Here is an 18229-nt window from a genome sequence, read left to right on the forward strand (position 1 = left end):
GTTAAAAAAATCTTTAGCTTGTTCATTTCGTTAGTGTAAGAAAGTGTATGGTTTGTATCAATGTTCTTTGATTTTCTAAAGAACCTAGGAAGGCAAGTTTTTTAGATCATGCCAAATCATGTGTTTCCAACCAAGTACATGCTTAAATATTTTTTTACTAATTCCATCTAGTCTTATTTTTTTATTTTTTATTTATAATCAAGGGACAGTTCAGCATTAATTTGGCAGGAACTGGGATGAAGATATCCAGTACAGCAAAGTGGCTGGCTCAGGGCAGTTATGCCTCTGTGATCATTCACAGATCACAGGTAAGTCCTGCTGGACCAAAAAGCCTGTCTGAAATACTTCTGTGCTGTGAAGTAGTATTAAATTCCTCTACCTTAAATCCAGAATTATGAAGTTAATGACTAATGAATTCTTTCATATAATGGGGTATGTTACATTATGATGAGGTATAACTAACATGAAATTATGGAATGAGGTTCTTTTTTTTTCATGTGCTTATGGAGGTTTTATATATATACACATTAATGTTTAGGCTATACATATCTGTGCATGAAATCAAGTGCCAGAGCATATAGATTTAAGTAGTTCAAGTTTGGGGCTAATGGTTTGTAAAACAGGTGCTTCAAAAAGAGGTAGTCTTTTTAGCTATACTCTAATTATTAAAGACTTACATTTTAATATTTCAAAGTGAGAGGTAAATTTTTGGTTTATTTTCCTCACTGCTTTGATTTAGTGATTTAGTGATGTCGGAGTCATTTGTCATTTAATGAACATCCTTTATAGTTTCTTCAAGAATTAGGAATATTTTTATGGTTGTATGAACATTTTCCTCATCTATCTTTATTTAGAAAATATTGTCATGATTTGAGAGAATAGCCCTGAAACATGTATATTACCATGTGTGAAACAGATCACCAGTCCATGTTCAATGCATGAGACAGGGAGCTCAGAGCCGGTGCACTGGGATTTTAATTTTTCCTATAGCACACGTATTATCTAAAGTATTATCTAATGTGCTATCCTCCTAATTTTGGTGCTGGTGTAGTGTGCTAGCACATAAAATTTATGAGATGGCTCCTGGTACTTAGAATTACCACATCTTAGATAGCATGACCTGATCTACATTAAATCAAGATCTGTGTTATAATTTCTGTTCTCACCTATATTGCACCATTTAAATCAGTACCATCAACAGTCCCTGCCGACTCCAAGGTTTTATAACTTTTCTTTCTTTTGCTAAAAGTGACTTCATTCCTATATATGAATACTACTTGTAAATGAAATTCAATTTTCTGATATTTGCAGACTTTTAAATACTTTATTTCTGACTATTATGAAATTGTGTTTTAATTAATAATTAAAGAATTTATATTTGTATTATTTCTATCATATGGGTAAACAGTAGGCTTTGAAAATGGCTATTTATTTCTAAATATTTATTTGGCAAATTTAGGTCTCATCCTTTTGGGTAGAAGAATGGAAATAAATCAATTACTTAGTTAAAATATGTTCTGAGCAGGTATAAAATTTAGACAGTGCAATGCTGACTTTATCCAGTTGTTAGGTATCTTCTGGTTAAATGACAGCTGGCCAAGGGCAGCAGTAAAAATGAATATTTAGTACAATCATTCCTTTCGCATTTAAGTTTTATTGTAGACTATTTGTTTACTTAATTAAGAATTTCTTCCTCAATCAAAGATTTTGCGCATGAAGGTATTTCCTGAGATCTGATACATGGTGTGAATGAAACTCTGACTTATGAAACCCAAATGTACTTATGGAAATGAACACATATTTTCATTTCCTAGTAAAGTTAAACAAGATTAGGGGTTTACTTGATCCATTTGAGGACAGGAATGTATATAAATTGGAATTTTTACTGCCATCCCCTTCTCTGTTTACTCAGATTCTCTAGAGTGTAGAAAGCTTCTGAAAGAAGAGGCAACTTCAAAAGCCCCTGATCTCAAAACATTCTTTATCCTCAAAAGTTTCAGGAACCCAGTTTCCTTTCCTATCCTCCCTCCTTAGATTAAAAAAAGAAAAACATAAATAAATAAAGCAAAACTTACCTTTTGCAGAAACCATAAGAGTTCAAACTATTTTTGTTTCATCCTATCAAAAGGCCTTTTGACTTTTGGACCTAAAGTTGGAGGACAGTCTGGAAAGAAAATCTACCCTGTCCTCATCACTTCCTTCACCAGCCTCTGCCCACCCATTCCTCAGTTAGCAGCTCTGCTTTTCTAAAAAAAAAAAAAAAAGCAAAGAAGAATCTCCTTTTTTGTTGTTGTTTAGTCACTAAGTTGTGTCTAACTCTGTGTCTAATTATAAGTATTACTTTCAATCCAGTTTTTTCCCTCCATTCTATCACCTTTTATGTTTTCTTTAAGCTGTGTTTCTAATGCTTCCAGGAGATATTTGAAGTTAAGGTCAAGTTTGCATAATATCCTTCTTTTATTTAGTCCATGAGAATCTTATATAAAATCCTAATACCTTTCTTTTATTCAGTCTGTGAGAAACACTGGACAACAAATTGTGAGAGGTTTTAATAAACTCATTGAAGCAAGTAGATACCTTGATGAAAAATACGTGGATTGAGATGAATTGTCTAACGTAAAGTGTGGTTTATAATCATCAAGTGGCTAATATGAATCTCGGGTTCTCTAATTCCTGTGACCACAGATTTCAACTAATCCTGAAATGGCATAATCTTTGACTTCAAGTGTAATTGTTATAGGAAACTTTGGCTAATTATTTCAGCCACATGATTCAAAGCGTTTGCTTTTCTGCCTTGTGCACACAGATACCAGCATGTAACAGATTCTCCTGTATCTCTGCCTCTTCTCTTTTCAGGATGGAACCAAAGTCTATGGCAGATGTGGAGGATTCTGTGGAAAGTGTATTCCTCACATGACTACTGGTCTCCCAATTCAAGTAGTGTGAACATTCAGAAGGAAAGTGTGTCCCAAAGAGGAGACATTCTCTGGAACCTGCAAATAGCTGGTGCTTGTTTTTTTTATTCCTTCCTGAGATTTATGTCTAAAATATTTGTGCCTTTTTTCTAGGATGCTCATGAGGAGTCAATCACTGCTTGATTTTTCAAGGCCTTTGAAGTAAACTGAATGATACATGGTTCTAATCAGGATCCTTAAAAGGATGAAATAATTTATGGTAGGGCATACAGGGATGTTTGAACTATGCTAAGATAATACTGCTGTTAACAGATTGCACTGGACCAGAATTATGTTATGCCTGTAAACACACATGTAAATCTCTGCTCACATCCTACTGTACAATGAAATGCTTATTCTACTTGTTAAAATGGAGCAAGTAAAAATTAGGAAAATGAACTTAAATCATAAACATTATTGAATCTGTCAGGAGAATAACAAATCAATGGTCACATCAAAAAAGTACATAGCCATTATACTTTCTACTGATACAGCTTAGATACCTTGTTTTATGTTTCCTTTAATTTTTAACTGTGCATTATGGTGCTTCAAAAAAATCATCCTAAAATATAATATAGTTTTGTAATTAAAGTATATAGTTGGGTTAAATACTAAACATGAAATTTTGTGGGTATAATACAGAATAAGATATGATATAGTAGAATTTCACTTAAAAACACCTACCTCTAATTTGATTGTACTTATAAGAGCAATATATTGTTTTTAAAATGTTTATATTCTATCATGTCTTTATAACTTATATGCCTATATGTCTACTCTTAAAAAATTTATTTTCTCAAAGTTATGTACTGTATTTTATTAATCAAGTAGAAAATTAAGAATTATTGACATTTTGAAGAACCTGTTTTGGTAAACATAAAATTATGTTTACATATGCAAAATTTTTATTAGAGAGTTCAAGTTATTTTATATCTGAGGTCTCTCAAATCCAGAACATGAAAGATAGTATAAAAATTAACTATTCATGAGTAAATGCTCAGGTATTAAGATTTTTTTAGGTGAATAATTTAATTGTGTATTATACAACCATTTGATTTTAAAAGAATCATAGATAATATTTTTCTATGATAACCTCCTCTATAAACCAAGGAAGCTGAATCTAATGATAGATTTTCGCCAGGAAATAGTAGTATAGTAATTGTACCCACAAAGTTTTTCTTTTTCAAACTATTAGGGGTATACTGTACCATATAAGGTACTAAAGCAATTTTGTACCAGTGTGGTTAAATAAACATTTAGGGATCTCTGTATCAGAAAAGAAGTATTTTGCACTATGTGCCTGAAACCAGTTACAAACATTATTACAAAATGTATAACATGTTCTAGAAATGTTTTTATGCATAAATAAAATCATATAATTTATAAACATTTGAATAATAAAGATATTTGTGTGATACATTGGGACTTTGCTTTCATTTTCCTTACATGTAAAAAAAAAAGAAAAAAAGAATTCTTCACCAAAAGAAGTCTGTAACTGGAAAATCTCTTCAGAAATTCTAAAATATTTTACTCTAATTGTTGCAATTTCAATGGAAATAGCTCCTGCCTAGTGCACACCCTTATGGAAATAGGGGCATGGGGCTGACAGAAATTTGCAATGACTTCTGTTTATAGAAGGGGTACCATGTATGCTCATATTCAGTTGGCCAAATTAAATCACATGACCAAATCCTGGGCAATGGGACGGGGAAATATACTTCCGCTACAGGGCACGATGGCCAGATGTATGGAAATGAGTGAGGACTCACAATCTTCTCCCAAGAGAGGGAGAAGATCCTTGGGAACAATAAGATTTTATGTCCACCTGTCTTCAACTTCACCAGAAATTGCCAGAGTACTACTTTCTAAAGGGATGGAATAAATTTAAATTACCATTGCCTCTATGTACAAATATTAGAATATCTACATTCTCAGTGACATGTCAATTTTTTCTGATCTGATGGGGTAGAGAGCAATATTCAACTGTTTGAATTTATATTTTGTCTAACACAATTGCACTCATCTCACATGATAGGAAAGTAATGCTCAAAATTCTCCAAGCCAGGCTTCAACACTACGTGAATTGTGAAAATTTCAGATGTTCAAGTTGGTTTTAGAAAAGGCAGAGAAACCAGAGATCAAATTGCCAACATCTAACAGATCATTGAAAAAGCAGGAGAGTTCCAAAAAAGCATCTATTTCTGCTTCACTGACTACAATAAAGCCTTCAATTGTGTGGATCACGACAAACTGGAAAATTCTGCAAGTGATGGGAATACTAGGCCACCTTACCTGTCTCCTGAGAAATCTGTATGTAAGTCAAGAAGCAGCAGTTAGAAACGGACAAGGAACAACAGACTGGTTTCAAATTGGGAAAGGAGTACGTCAAGGCTGTATATTGTCACCCTGCTTATTTAACTTCTATGCAGAGTACATCATGAGAAACGCTGGGCTGGTTGAAGCAAAGCTGGAATCAAGATTGCCAGGAGAAATATCAATAACCTCAGATATGAAGATGATACCACCCTTATTGCAGAAAGTGAAGAGGAACTAAAAAGCCTCTTGATGAAAGTGAAAGAAGAGTGTGAAAAAGCTGTGTTAAAATTCAGCATTCAAAAAACTAAGATCATGGCATCCGGTCCCATCACTTCATGGCACATAGACAGGGAAACAATGGAAACAGTGACAGACTTTATTTACTTGGGTTCCAAAATCACTGCAGATGGTAACTGCAGCCATGGAATTAAAAGACGCTTGCTCCTTGGAAGAAAAGCTATGACCAACCCAGACAGCACATTGAAAAGCAGAGTTCCACCTAGTCAAAGCTAAGGTTTTTCCAGTAGTCAGGTATGGATGTGAGAATTGGACCATAAAGAAAGCTGAGTGCTGAAGAATTGATGCTTTTGAAGTGTGATGTTGGAGAAGACTCTTGAGAGTCCCCTGGACTGCAAGGAGATCCAACCAATCCTAAAGGAAATCAGTCTGAATATTCATTGGAAGGACTGATGCTGAAGCTGAAACTCCAATACTTTGGCCACCTGATGGGAAGACCTGACTGAATGGAAAAGACCCTGATGCTGGGAAAGATTGAAGGCAGGAAGAGAAGGGGACGACAGAGAATGAGATGGTTTGATGACATCACTGACTCGATGGACATGAATTAGAGTAAGCTCAGGGAGTGCTGCAGTCCATGGAGTCACAAAGAGTCTCAAAGGACTGAGGGACTGAACTGAACTGTTGAGAGGGCCTTGTAGAGTAAAACTTACAAGTAAAACTTAATCAAGTAAAACTTAATCCAGTTATCTGCTGATGAGTGGGGTTGAGCTCCCTCCCTGGTAGTTTTTCTGTCTGAGGCAACCCAGCTCTTTGATCTAAGGGTTGTATGGTCAGGTTAATGGTGACCTCCAGCAGGGTTTAGGCCAAAGGGGACCTTCCCAGAAAGTTGCTGCCAGTCCTTCCATTCCTGTGGTGAGGCCCTGCTGACCCAGGCTTCCACAGGAGACCCTCCAACACTAGCGGGTAGTTTTGGTTCAGTCTCCTGTGGAGTCATGGCTCCTTTCCTCTGAGTCTTGGTGTGCACAAGGTTTTGTTTGTACCCTCCAAGACTTGAGTCTTTGTTTCCCCCAGTCCTGTGGAAGTTTTGTAATCAAGTCCCTTTGCCCTTCAAGGTCAGCTTCCCTGGGGTTTCCCAGTCCCTTTGTCGGGTCCCCAGGCTGGGAAGCCTGACACGTGGTCCCAAACCTTCACAACAGTGGGAGAACTTCTTTGGTATTATTGTTCTCCAGTTTGTGGGTCACCCTTGCAGCGGCTATGGGATTTGATTTCATCATGATTAACCCCTCCTACCATCTTGCTGAGGCTTATTCTTTGTCTTTTGACATGGGGTATCTTCTTTTAGTAGGTTCCAGCATCCTCCTCGGAGAAGGCAATGGCACCTCACTCTAGTACTCTTGCCTGGAGAATTCCATGGACAGAGGAGCCTGGTAGGCTGCAGTCCATGGGGTCACTAAGAGTCGGACATGACTGAGCGACTTCACTTTCACTTTTCACTTTCATGCATTGGAGAAGGAAATGGCAACCCATTCCAGTGTTCTTGCCTGGAGAATCCCAGGGATGGGGGAGCCTGGTGGGCTGCCGTCTGTGGGGTCGCACAGAGTCGGACACGACTGAAGCGACTTAGCAGAAGCAGCAGCAGCAGCAGCAGCATCCTCCTCCTGTTGATGGTTATTCAACAGTTAGTTGTGATTTTGGTGCTCCAGCAGGAGATGAGTGCCTGTCCTTCTACTCTGCCATTTTGAACCAGAAGAAACAAAACTATTTAGTATTTAATTGTGAGGAAATAACGCAGTCCTGGAATGGAGTAGATCAACACTTAACGCACAAAACCTGTTCAGTTTACTAAACAAAGCAAAAAGATTTCATTCACAGTGTTTCATAGTTAAGTCTGCCTGAGTTTTTGATGTACTTTGCATTTTCTATCTTTTGGGTCTCATAATAGACACACAACTTTAACCTCAATGTTGTAAATTGTAAAATGGTGGGAAGAAAAATTTCACTGCTTGCCCTCCTAATATATAAATTATGAGATTAAATGGGCTATTTTTTGTGAATATGCCTTGAATGGTAGAAAGTCCTAAATTAGCTATCTTCTTTAATGTTAAACATAGAAAATAATTCCAAAAGGGCTCTAGTGACCAAGCAGCAGGTTCTGAAGGTCTGCACTCCAGTTCTGCTGCTTATGTAAGCTCTATGACCTTGGGAAAATAACAGACTTTTTATGAACATTATGGTAACTATACATGTGAGCTGTTAGTAGTATCTTTCTCACTTTGTGGCTAAAATATTAATCTATAAAAATTTGGCACTAGGTCAGGTTCATAAGTTAGGTTAAAAACCATTTTTGCTTAAACATTCTTATTGTGGAAGATATGCAGTACATGATATTTACCACCTTACCCATTTAAAAAGTTCAGTTTAGGGATATTCAGTACTTCAGCCATCGCCACCATCCATCTTCAGAACTCTTTTCATTTTGGAAATCTGAAACACTGTGCCATTAAACAGTAATTCCCCATTTAATGTTCATCCATGTTGTAGCATGTGTCAGAATTTCCTTCTATTTTTAAGACTAATAATATTTCATTGTATACACAATCCATTGCTTATCCATTCAACTGTCAGTGGACATTTGGATTCCTTTCATGTTTTAGCTATTGTGAATAATGCTCTGTCAAGATGGATGTACAAGAATTTCTTTGAGACTCTGTCTTCTTTTGGGTGTATACCCAGAAGTGAAATCATTGATAATATGGTTGTTCTGTGTTTATTTTTTTGAGGACCCACCATACTGCTTCATGCTGTTTTCCAAAGTGGTTGTTCCATTTTACAATCCCATGAACAGATCCAATTTCTCCATATCTTCACTGACAGTGATTATTTTTAATGTTTCTCCAATGCATGAAAGTGAAAAGTGAAAGTGAAGTCGCTTAGTCGTGTCCGACCCTCAGCGATCCCATGGACTGCAGCCTTCTAGGCTCCTCTGTCCATGGGGTTTTCCAGGCAAGAGTACTGGAGTGGGGTGCCACCGCCTTCTCCGAATGTTTTTGATAGTAGCCACACTAATGGATGTAAGGTGCTATCTCATTGTGGTTTTGATTTACATTTTCCTAATGATTAATAATTTTGGCATTTTTATATGCTCATTGGTCATTCATATACCTTCTTTGGAAAAATGTCTATTCAAGTTCTTTGCCCATTTTTTAATTAGGTTGTTTGTTTTTGCTGTTATTGTTGGGTTTTATTCTGGATATTACTCCTTTATATGCAAGTATATATTTTCGGTTGCATAGTTTGCATCAATGTTTATAAGGGTGTTGGTCTGTGGTTTCCTTTCCTTCTAGTGTCTTTGACTTCGATGTTAGAGGAATGCTGGCCTCAGAGGATGAGAAATTTGAAGTTAGAAAATGTTCTCTCACCTTCAAATTATTTTTTTAAAGTTTGAGAAAAATCAGTGTTAGTTTTTCTTTACATGTTCAATGGAATTCACAAGTGAACCCATTAAGTTCAGGAATTTTGTTGGAATGCATTTGATTTCTGATTCAACCTCCTAACTAGTTATCAGTTTAATCATGTTTTCTATATCTCTGTGACTCAATCTTGATTGGTTTTGTGTTTCTCAGATTTGTCCATTTCATCTAAATTATCCAATTTGATGGCACAAAGTTGTTCATCTTACTCTTTATAATCCTTTTTGTTGTCTATATTTATTGTTGATGGTAATGCCGCCACTTTCATTTTTTATTTTAGTTATTCAGTTCTACTCTCTCTTTTCTTAGGCCAACTAAAGGTTTTCAGTTTTGTTCATATTTTCAAAGAATCAACTTTTGGTTTTATTGATTTTTCTTTATTATTTTTATGTTGTTTCATTTATCTCTAATCATTATTTTCTTCCTTCTGCTAGTTTTATTTTTAGTTGGTTCTTTTCTAGTTCTTTAAGTTGCAAAGTTAGCTTGTTGATTTGAGATATCTCTTCTTTTTTAATGTGCTTGTAACAATAAATTGCCTAGTTAGCATTGTTTTTATGTTCCCAAATGGTGCTACTGGTAAATAACCCACATACCAATGCAAGAAATACAGGTTAAGTCCTGGGATGAGATTCCCTGGAGGAGTGCATGGCAACCCACTCCAGTATTCTTACTTGAAGAATCCCGTGGACAGGGGAAACTGGCAGGCCACAGTCCATAGGGTCTCAAAGAGTCAGATGAGACAGCACCCACATAATTTTCAGTGTATTCATCTATAAGTATTTTCTAATTTCCCTTGTGATTTCTCCATTGATGCATTTGTTGTTTAAGAGTATGTTGTCTAATTTCTACAAATTTGTGCATTTTCCAGTTTTAGTTCTATTTTATTTTCTAACTTCGTTAGATGAAAAAAAAATACTCCATTATAAAAAAATACTCTGTATGATATCTATCTTATTAAACCTATTAAGACTTAATTTGTGGCCTAACATATATTCCTTGCTGGAAAATGTCCACTGTTCAGTTGAGAAGAATGTGTGTTCTGTTGTTACAGTTTTGTATATGTCTGTTAGATTTAATTGGTTTATTGTGTTATGAGTTCTCTATTTCCTTACTTCTGTCTGATTGCTCTATCCACTATTGAGAGTAGAGCATTGGTGTCAATTATTGCAGAAATGTCTCTTTCTCTCTTCAATTTTGTCCATTTATATTTCATGTATGTTTGTCATCTGTTATTAGTGTAAATGCTTCTAATTATTATATCTTCCTGCTGTGTTGAAACTCTTACTTATATATGATGTCTTTCTTTGTCTCATACCTTTATTTGATTTAAAGTCATTTTGTCTATTAGTATAGCTTCTCCTGTGGCTCTCTTGTTTAGTATTTGCAAGAAATATTATTTTCCATTCTTCAAACCTATTTTTGTCTTTGAACTAAAGTGAGTCTCTTATTTCTTTTCCATGGGGATGGTCTTGATCCCTGTCTCCTGTACAAGGTCACGAACTTCAGTCCATAGTTCATCAGGCACTCTATCTATCAGATCTAGGCCCTTAAATCTATTTCTCACTTCTACTATATAATCATAAGTGATTTGATTTAGGTCATACCTGAATGGTCTAGTGGTTTTCCCTACTTTCTTCAATTTAAGTCTGAATTTGGCGATAAGGAGCTCATGATCTGAGCCACAGTCAGCTCCTGGTCTTGTTTTTGCTGACTGTATAGAGCTTCTCCATCTTTGGCTGCAAAGAATATAATCAATCTGATTTTGGTGTTGACCATCTGGTGATGTCCATGTGTAGAGTCTTCTCTTGTGTTGTTGGAAGATGGTGTTTGCTATGACCAGTGTGTTCTCTTGGCAAAACTCTATTAGTCTTTGCCCTGCTTCATTCTGTATTCCAAGGCCAAACTTGCCTGTTACTCCAGGTGTTTCTTGACTTCCTACTTTTGCATTCCAGTCCCCTATAATTAAAAGGACATCTTTTTTGGGTGTTAGTTCTAAAAGATCTTGTAGGTGTTCATAGAACCATTCAACTTCAGCTACTTCAGCGTTACTGGTTGGGGCATAGACTTGGATTACTGTGATATTGAATGGTTTGCCTTGGAAATGAACAGAAATCATTCTGTCGTTTTTGAGATTGCATCCAAGTACTGCATTTCAGACTCTTTTGTTGACCATGATGGCTACTCCATTTCTTCTGAGGGATTCCTGCCCTCAGTAGTAGATATAATGGTCATCTGAGTTAAATTCACCCATTCCAGTCCATTTTAGTTCACTGATTCGTAGAATGTTGACGTTCACTCTTGCCATCTCCTGTTTGACCACTTCCAATTTGCCTTGATTCATGGACCTGACAATCCAGGTTCCTATGCAATATTGCTCTTTACAGCATCAGACCTTGCTTCTATCACCAGTCACATCCACAGCTGGGTATTGTTTTTGCTTTGGCTCCATCCCTTCATTCTTTCTGGAGTTATTTCTCCACTGATCTCCAGTAGCATAGTGGGCATGTACTGACCTGGGGAGTTCCTTTTTCAGTATCCTATCATTTTGCCTTTTCATTCTGTTCATGGAGTTCTCAAGGCAAGAATACTGAAGTGGTTTGCCATTCCCCATGGAAAAGAAATGCAAAAAAGCAAAATGGCTGTCTGGGGAGGCCTTACAAATAGCTGTGAAAAGAAGAGAAGCGAAAAGCAAAGGAGAAAAGGAAAGATATAAGCATTTGAATACAGAGTTCCAAAGAATAGCAAGGAGAGATAAGAAAGCCTTCCTCAGTGATCAATGCAAAGAAATGGAGGAAAACAACAGAATGGGAAAGACTAGAGATCTCTTCAAGAAAATTAGAGATACCAAGGGAACATTTCATGCAAAGATGGGCTCGATACAGGACAGAAATGATATGGACCTAACAGAAGCAGAAGATATCAAGAAGAGGTGGCAAGAATACACAGAAGAACTGTACAAAAAAGAGCTTCACAACCCAGATAATCATGATGGTATGATCACTCACCTAGAGCCAGACATCCTGGAATGTGAAGTCAAGTGGGCCTTAGAAAGCATCATTATGAACAAAGCTAGTGGAGGTGATGGAATTCCAGTTGAGCTATTTCAAATCCTGAAAGATGATGCTGTGAAAGTGCTGCACTCAATATGCCAGTAAATTTGGAACACTCAGCAGTGGCCACAGGACTGGAAAAGGTCAGTTTTCATTCCAATCCCAAAGAAAGGTAATGCCAGAGAATGCTCAAACTACCTCACAACTGCACTCATTTCACACGCTAGTAAAGTAATGCTCAAAATTCTCCAAGCCAGGCTTCAGCAGTATGTGAACCGTGAACTTCCAGATGTTCAAGCTGGTTTTAGAAAAGGCAGAGGAATCAGAGATCCAATTGCCAACATCCACTGGATCATCGAAAAAGGAAGAGAGTTCCAGAAAAATATCTATTTCTGCTTTATTGACTATACCAAAGCCATTGACTGTGTGGATCACAAGAAACTGGAAAATTCTTAAAGAGATGGGAATACCAGACCACCTGACCTGCCTCTTGAGAAACCTATATGCAGGTCAGGAAGCAACAGTTAGAACTGGACATGAAACGACAGAGTGGTTCCAAATAGCAAAAGGAGTCTGTCAAGGCTGTATATTGTCACCCTGCTTACTTAACTTATATGCAGAGTACATCATGAGAAACACTGGGGTGGATGAAGCACAAGCTGGAATCAAGATTGCCGGGAGAAATATCAACCTCAGATATGCAGATGACACAACCCTTATGGTAGAAAGTGAAGTGGAACTCAAAAGCCTCTTGATGAAAGTGAAAGAGGAGAGTGGAAAAGTTGGCTTAAAGCTCAACATTCAGAAAACGAAGATCATGGCATCTGGTCCCATCACTGCATGGGAAATAGATAGGAAAACAGTGGAAACAGTGTCAGATTTTATTATTTTGGGCTCCAAAATCACTGCAGATGGTGACTGCAGCCATGAAATTAAAGGACGCTTACTCCTTGGAAGGAAAGTTATGACCAACCTGGATAGCATATTCAAAAGCAGAGACATCACTTTGCCAACAAAGGTTCGTCTAGTCAAGGCTATGGTTTTTCTGGTGGTCATGTATGGATGTGAGAGTTGGACTGTGAAGAAAGCTGAACACAGGAGAATTGATGCTTTTGAACTGTGGTGTTGGAGAAGACTCTTGAGAGTCCCTTGGACTGCAAGGAGATCCAACCACTCCATCCTAAAGGAGATCAGCCCTGGATGTTCTTTGGAAGGAATGATGCTAAAGCTGAAACTCCAGTACTTTGGCCACCTCATGCGATGAGTTGACTCATTGGAAAAGACTCTGATGCTGGGAGGGATTGGGGGCAGGAGGAGAAGGGGACGACAGAGGATGAGATGGCTGGATGGCATCACTGACTCGATGGACTTGAGTCTGAGTGAACTCCGGGAGTTGGTGATGGACAGGGAGGCCTGGCCTGCTGCGATTCATGGGGTCACAAATAGTCGGACACGACTGAGTGACTGAACTTAACTGAGTCTCTTATAAACAGCATATAATTAACATAACAGTATATCATATTTTTTATCTATTATTCCAATCTCTATCTTTTAATTAGAGAATTTAATTCTCTTACATTTAGAGTAAATACTGATACGGTCTTACATCTGTTATTTGCTGTTTATATTCTATGTGCTCTATGATGCTTTTTTTGTACCTCATTTCCTGAATTATTGTCTTCTTTTGTATTTAGTCAATAACTTTTTAAAAGTATTTTAATTCCACTTTTATTGCCTTTTGTGATATTCTGTAACTATTTTATTTGTGGTTACCATGGGGATTACATTTAATATTCTAAAGTTAAAATATTCTAATTTGAATTTATACCAGCTTAACCTCAAAAACACACAAGCATTTTTTTACAGCTCCTTCCCATGTTTTTCAGTTATTGATGTCATGTAAGTATAGCTTTATACATTATGTGATCTAAAACATAAGTTAGTAATTGATTTTCATAATACATTATTCTCTTAAATCATGTAGAAAACAAAATTAGAGCTACAAACAAATTTTAAAATAATATTAGCTTTTAAAATGAGTCACTTATTTACCTTTATTGACATCTTTATTTCTTCTTATAACTAAGTTACTAGCTAGTGTTCTTTCATTTCAACTTTCAGGAGTACTTGTAGCATTTTTTACAGCGCAAGACTAGTAGTAATAAGCTCCATCTTTTGTTTATCTGGAAATATCTTAATCTTTGTCTGGTTTTGCCAGATATGGGATTCTTGGTTGAGTTTTTTTTTTTTTTTTCTCTTTACACTTTGAATGTATTAGCTCACTGCCTTTTTTTAAATTTTTTTATTTTTAAACTTTACGTAATTGTATTAGTTTTGCCAAATATCAAAATGAATCCACCACAGGTATACATGTGTTCCCCATCCTGAACCCTCCTCCCTCCTCTCTCCCCATACCATCCCTCTGGGTCGTCCCAGTGCACTAGCCCCAAGCATCCAGTATCGTGCATCGAACCTGGACTGGCATCTTGTTTCATACATGATATTTTACATGTTTCAATGCGATTCTCCCAAATCTTCCCACCCTCTCCCTCTCCCTGAACTCCAAAGTTTCTGGTGACAAATCTGTCCAAAATCTTATTAAGGATCACTTGAATATGATGGGTTAATTCTCTCTTGCTGCTTCCAATACTCTGCTTCTTTTTGAATTTGGACAGTTTGATTTTAACATGTGTCAATTTGAGTTTCTTTTAGTTCATCTTACTTGGAGTTCATTGAACTTACTGTACACTTTTGTTCATATCTTTCATCAGATTTGGAAAGTTCCTGGTCATTATTTCTTTAAATAACTTCTCTGCCCCTTTCTCTCTTCTCCTTCTGGGATTCCCACAATTCATATGATGGTCTGTTTGATGGTGTGCCGCAGGTCCCTTAGGCTGTACTCACACTTGTTTTTACAATTGTTTTTCTTCCTGTTTCTCAGACTTGATAATTTAAATTATCCTGTCTTCAAGTTAATGGGTTATTTTGCCACTCAAACCTACCTATGAATTTCCCTAGTGTATTTTACTTTTCAATTATAGTTTTTAAAAATTTCTTTACAGGTTTTCTATGCCTTTACTGATATTTCCATTTATTTCCATTTTCTTGACTTTCTCTAAATCTTCCTTTAGTTCTTTGAGCATCTTTCTAAAATCTTTATCTAGTAGGTCTGCCATCTAGTCTTTTTTCAGGGGCATTTTTGTTTTGTTGGTTTATTTTTTCCCAATGAATGGTCTATACTTACATGTTTTTTTTGATATGTCTTGTGACATTTTGTTGAAAATGGAACATTTAAATTTAATTATGTAGAAATTCTGGCAGTCAGATTCTCTTTTTCAAAAAGGATTTGCTCTTTGTTGTTTCTTTCTTGGTTTGGACTGTTATAGGCTGTCTCTGTGCCAACAATCAACTTGGATGTAAGTGTAAAGTCTTCTCAGATCTTTTTTGAGTCTGCTTCTTTTCCAAACCATGCACAGTGACTTTCTAAATTCAAATACAATTGCTTTTGAATGTCTTGGTCATTAATGTCTGGCTCCCAAAAGGGGAAAAAGAGAAAAGCAAAGGAGGGAAAAAGATCTCGCCCTTTAAATCTCCTGGAAGTTTCTTTAGGCTGAGAGTGAGGGGATTGCAACAGTGGGTGTGTATGTGGGGATGTGTTTCATAGTAACTACCTGTCTCCATATCTGTATTGTCATGATCAGAAGCAGCTCACAGTGAACAAACACATGTCTCCCACACTTTCAGGACAGGTCCTTTTTGCTCACCCTGGATTCCTCAAGCTATGTGCAAGCTCCTCCAGGAACAAATCATGACTGTCTTCCTTGGGAATGGGGACGGGCTATGGGTATGCTGTTGAGTTAAATCTGAAATTGATAGAGTATGTATGATAGTCATTCAGTCATATCCAACTCTATATGACTCCATGGACTGTAGCCCACCAGGCTCCTCTGTCCATGAAATTCTCCAGGTAAGAATACAGGAGTGGGTTACCATTCTCTTCTCAAGGAGATTTTCCCAACCTATGGATCAAACTCAGATCTCCTGCATTTTAGGCCGACTCTTTACCATCTGAACCACCAGGGAAGCCCCCAAATTGACTGAAATTGATCACAATTTACTGTCCAAGCCATCCCCTGGAAGTTGCAAAGCTTCAGTAGATGCCAGAGATCTAAAATGGTTATATCAGACAGATTCTGCCAGTACAATTGTTTTCTAGGTGGGAAAACAGATTCTTGATGATTCTTACTACACTATTTTCCTAGATTTCTCTCTCCAATAAGTTTTTAAAGTGTTAACTGTCATTACTACTTTTATCATGACCTGTGGGATTGTAGATAATGCTTTTGTGAACTAGTTTCACAGTATACAAACATGTTATATGTATAGAGAGATTGGGTGTGTACCCCTTTGGAAACCTAGAGTCTCAGGGATAGTAGAGAGACTGTTTACTTTAAAATCTTTAAAAAAAAAAAAGTATTCAATTTTTAAAAGTTGAAGTGAAGTGAAAGTCATTCAGTCATGTCTGACTCTTTGCAACTGTATAGTCCATGGAATTCTCCAGGCCAGAATACTGGAGTGGGTAGCTGCCCCCTTCTCCAGGGGATCTTCCCAACCCAGGGATCAAACCCAGGTCTCCCAAATTGCAGGCAGATTCTTTACCAGCTGAGCCACCAGGGAAGCCCAAGAATACTGGAGTGAGTAGCCTATCCCTTCTCTAGCGTATCTTCCCGACCCAGGAATTGAACCAGGGTCTCCTGCATTGAAGGCAGATTCTTTACCAGCTAAGCTACCAGGGACTCACTTTTAAAAGTTACTTTCAATTTACAGTTATTACAAAATGTTAGTTGTATTCCCTGTGTTGTACAATACATCCTTGAGCCATCTTACACCCAATAGCTTGTACTTTCCATTCACCCACCTCTATATTGCTCCTCTCACCTGCCTATTGGTAACCACTAATTTGTTCTCTATATCTGTGAGTCTGCTTCTTCTTTGTTGTATATTTTAGGTTCCACATATAAGTGATATATAGTTTTTGTCTTTTTCTGTCTGACTTATTTCAATTACCATAATGCCTTCTGCTGCTGCTGCTATATAAGTTGCTTTAGTCATGCCTGACTCTGTGCGACCCCATAGACAGCAGCCCACCAGGCCCTTCTGTCCATAGGATTCTCCAGGCAAGAATACTGGAGTGGGTTGCCATTTCCTTCTCCAATGCACGTATGAATGCTGAGTCGCTTCAGTCATGTCCGACTCTCTGAGACCCTACAGACAGCAGCCCACCAGGCCACTCTGTCCACAGGATTCTCTAGACAAGAATACTGGAGTGGGTTGCCAATTCCTTCCCTAATGCCTCCTAAGACTCTCTGCGCTGCTGCTAAGTCGCTTCAGTTGTGTCCGACTCTGTGCGACCCCATAGACGGCAGCCCACCAGGCTCCCCCGTCCCTGGGGTTCTCCAGGCAAGAACACTGGAGTGGGTTGCCATTTCCTTCTCCAATGCATGAAAGTGAAAAGTGAAAGTGAAGTCGCTCTGTCCTGTCCGACTCTTAGCGACCCCACGGACTGCAGCCCACCAGGCTCCTCTGTCTGTGGGATTTTCCAGGCAAGAGTACTGGAGTGGGGTGCCATTGCCTTCTCCGTGAGACTCTCTATATTACTGCAAATGGCAAAATTTCTTTCATTTATATGCTGAATAGTTCATTAATTATAAATACACAATGGAGTATTACTCAGCCATTAAAAAGAATACATTTGAATCAGTTCTAATGAGATGGATGAAACTGGAACCTATTATACAGAGTGAAGTAAGCCAGAAAGAAAAACACTAATACAGTATACTAACGAATATATATGGAATTTAGAAAGATGGTAACAATAACCCTGTGTACGAGACAGCAAAAGAGACACTGATGTATAGATCAGTCTTATGGACTCTGTGGGAGAGGGAGAGGGTGGGGAGATTTGGGAGAATAGCATTGAAACATGTATAATATCATGTATGAAACGAGTCACCAGTCCAGGTTCGATGCATGATACTGGATGCTTGGGGCTGGTGCACTGGTACGACCCAGAGGGAGGGTATGGGGAGGGAGGAGGGTGGAGGGTTCAGGATGGGGAGCACAGGTATACCTGTGGGGGATTCATTTCGATATTTGGCAAAACTAATACAATATTGTAAAGTTTAAAAATAAAATTAAA

General features: G+C 37.5%; 1 protein-coding gene across 4 annotated transcripts in view; it reads left to right on the top strand.

Annotated features, from left to right (window-relative positions):
- ADAMTS20 (ADAM metallopeptidase with thrombospondin type 1 motif 20) overlaps positions 1-4371 on the top strand; it is a 218532-nt gene extending 214161 nt beyond the window's left edge. For all 4 annotated transcript variants that reach the window (XM_019960760.2, XM_019960761.2, XM_070789242.1 and 1 more), the window contains 2 exons: positions 204-308; positions 2857-4371. In XM_019960760.2, coding sequence (XP_019816319.2) covers positions 204-308; positions 2857-2946 — 195 coding nt within the window. In that variant the 3' untranslated portion in view covers positions 2947-4371. The remainder of the gene's footprint in view (positions 1-203; positions 309-2856) is intronic.
- The last annotated feature ends 13858 nt before the right edge of the window (positions 4372-18229 follow it).

The sequence above is a fragment of the Bos indicus genome, chromosome 5 (genome assembly GCF_029378745.1).
Source record: "Bos indicus isolate NIAB-ARS_2022 breed Sahiwal x Tharparkar chromosome 5, NIAB-ARS_B.indTharparkar_mat_pri_1.0, whole genome shotgun sequence".
Classification (NCBI taxonomy): Eukaryota; Metazoa; Chordata; class Mammalia; order Artiodactyla; family Bovidae; genus Bos; species Bos indicus.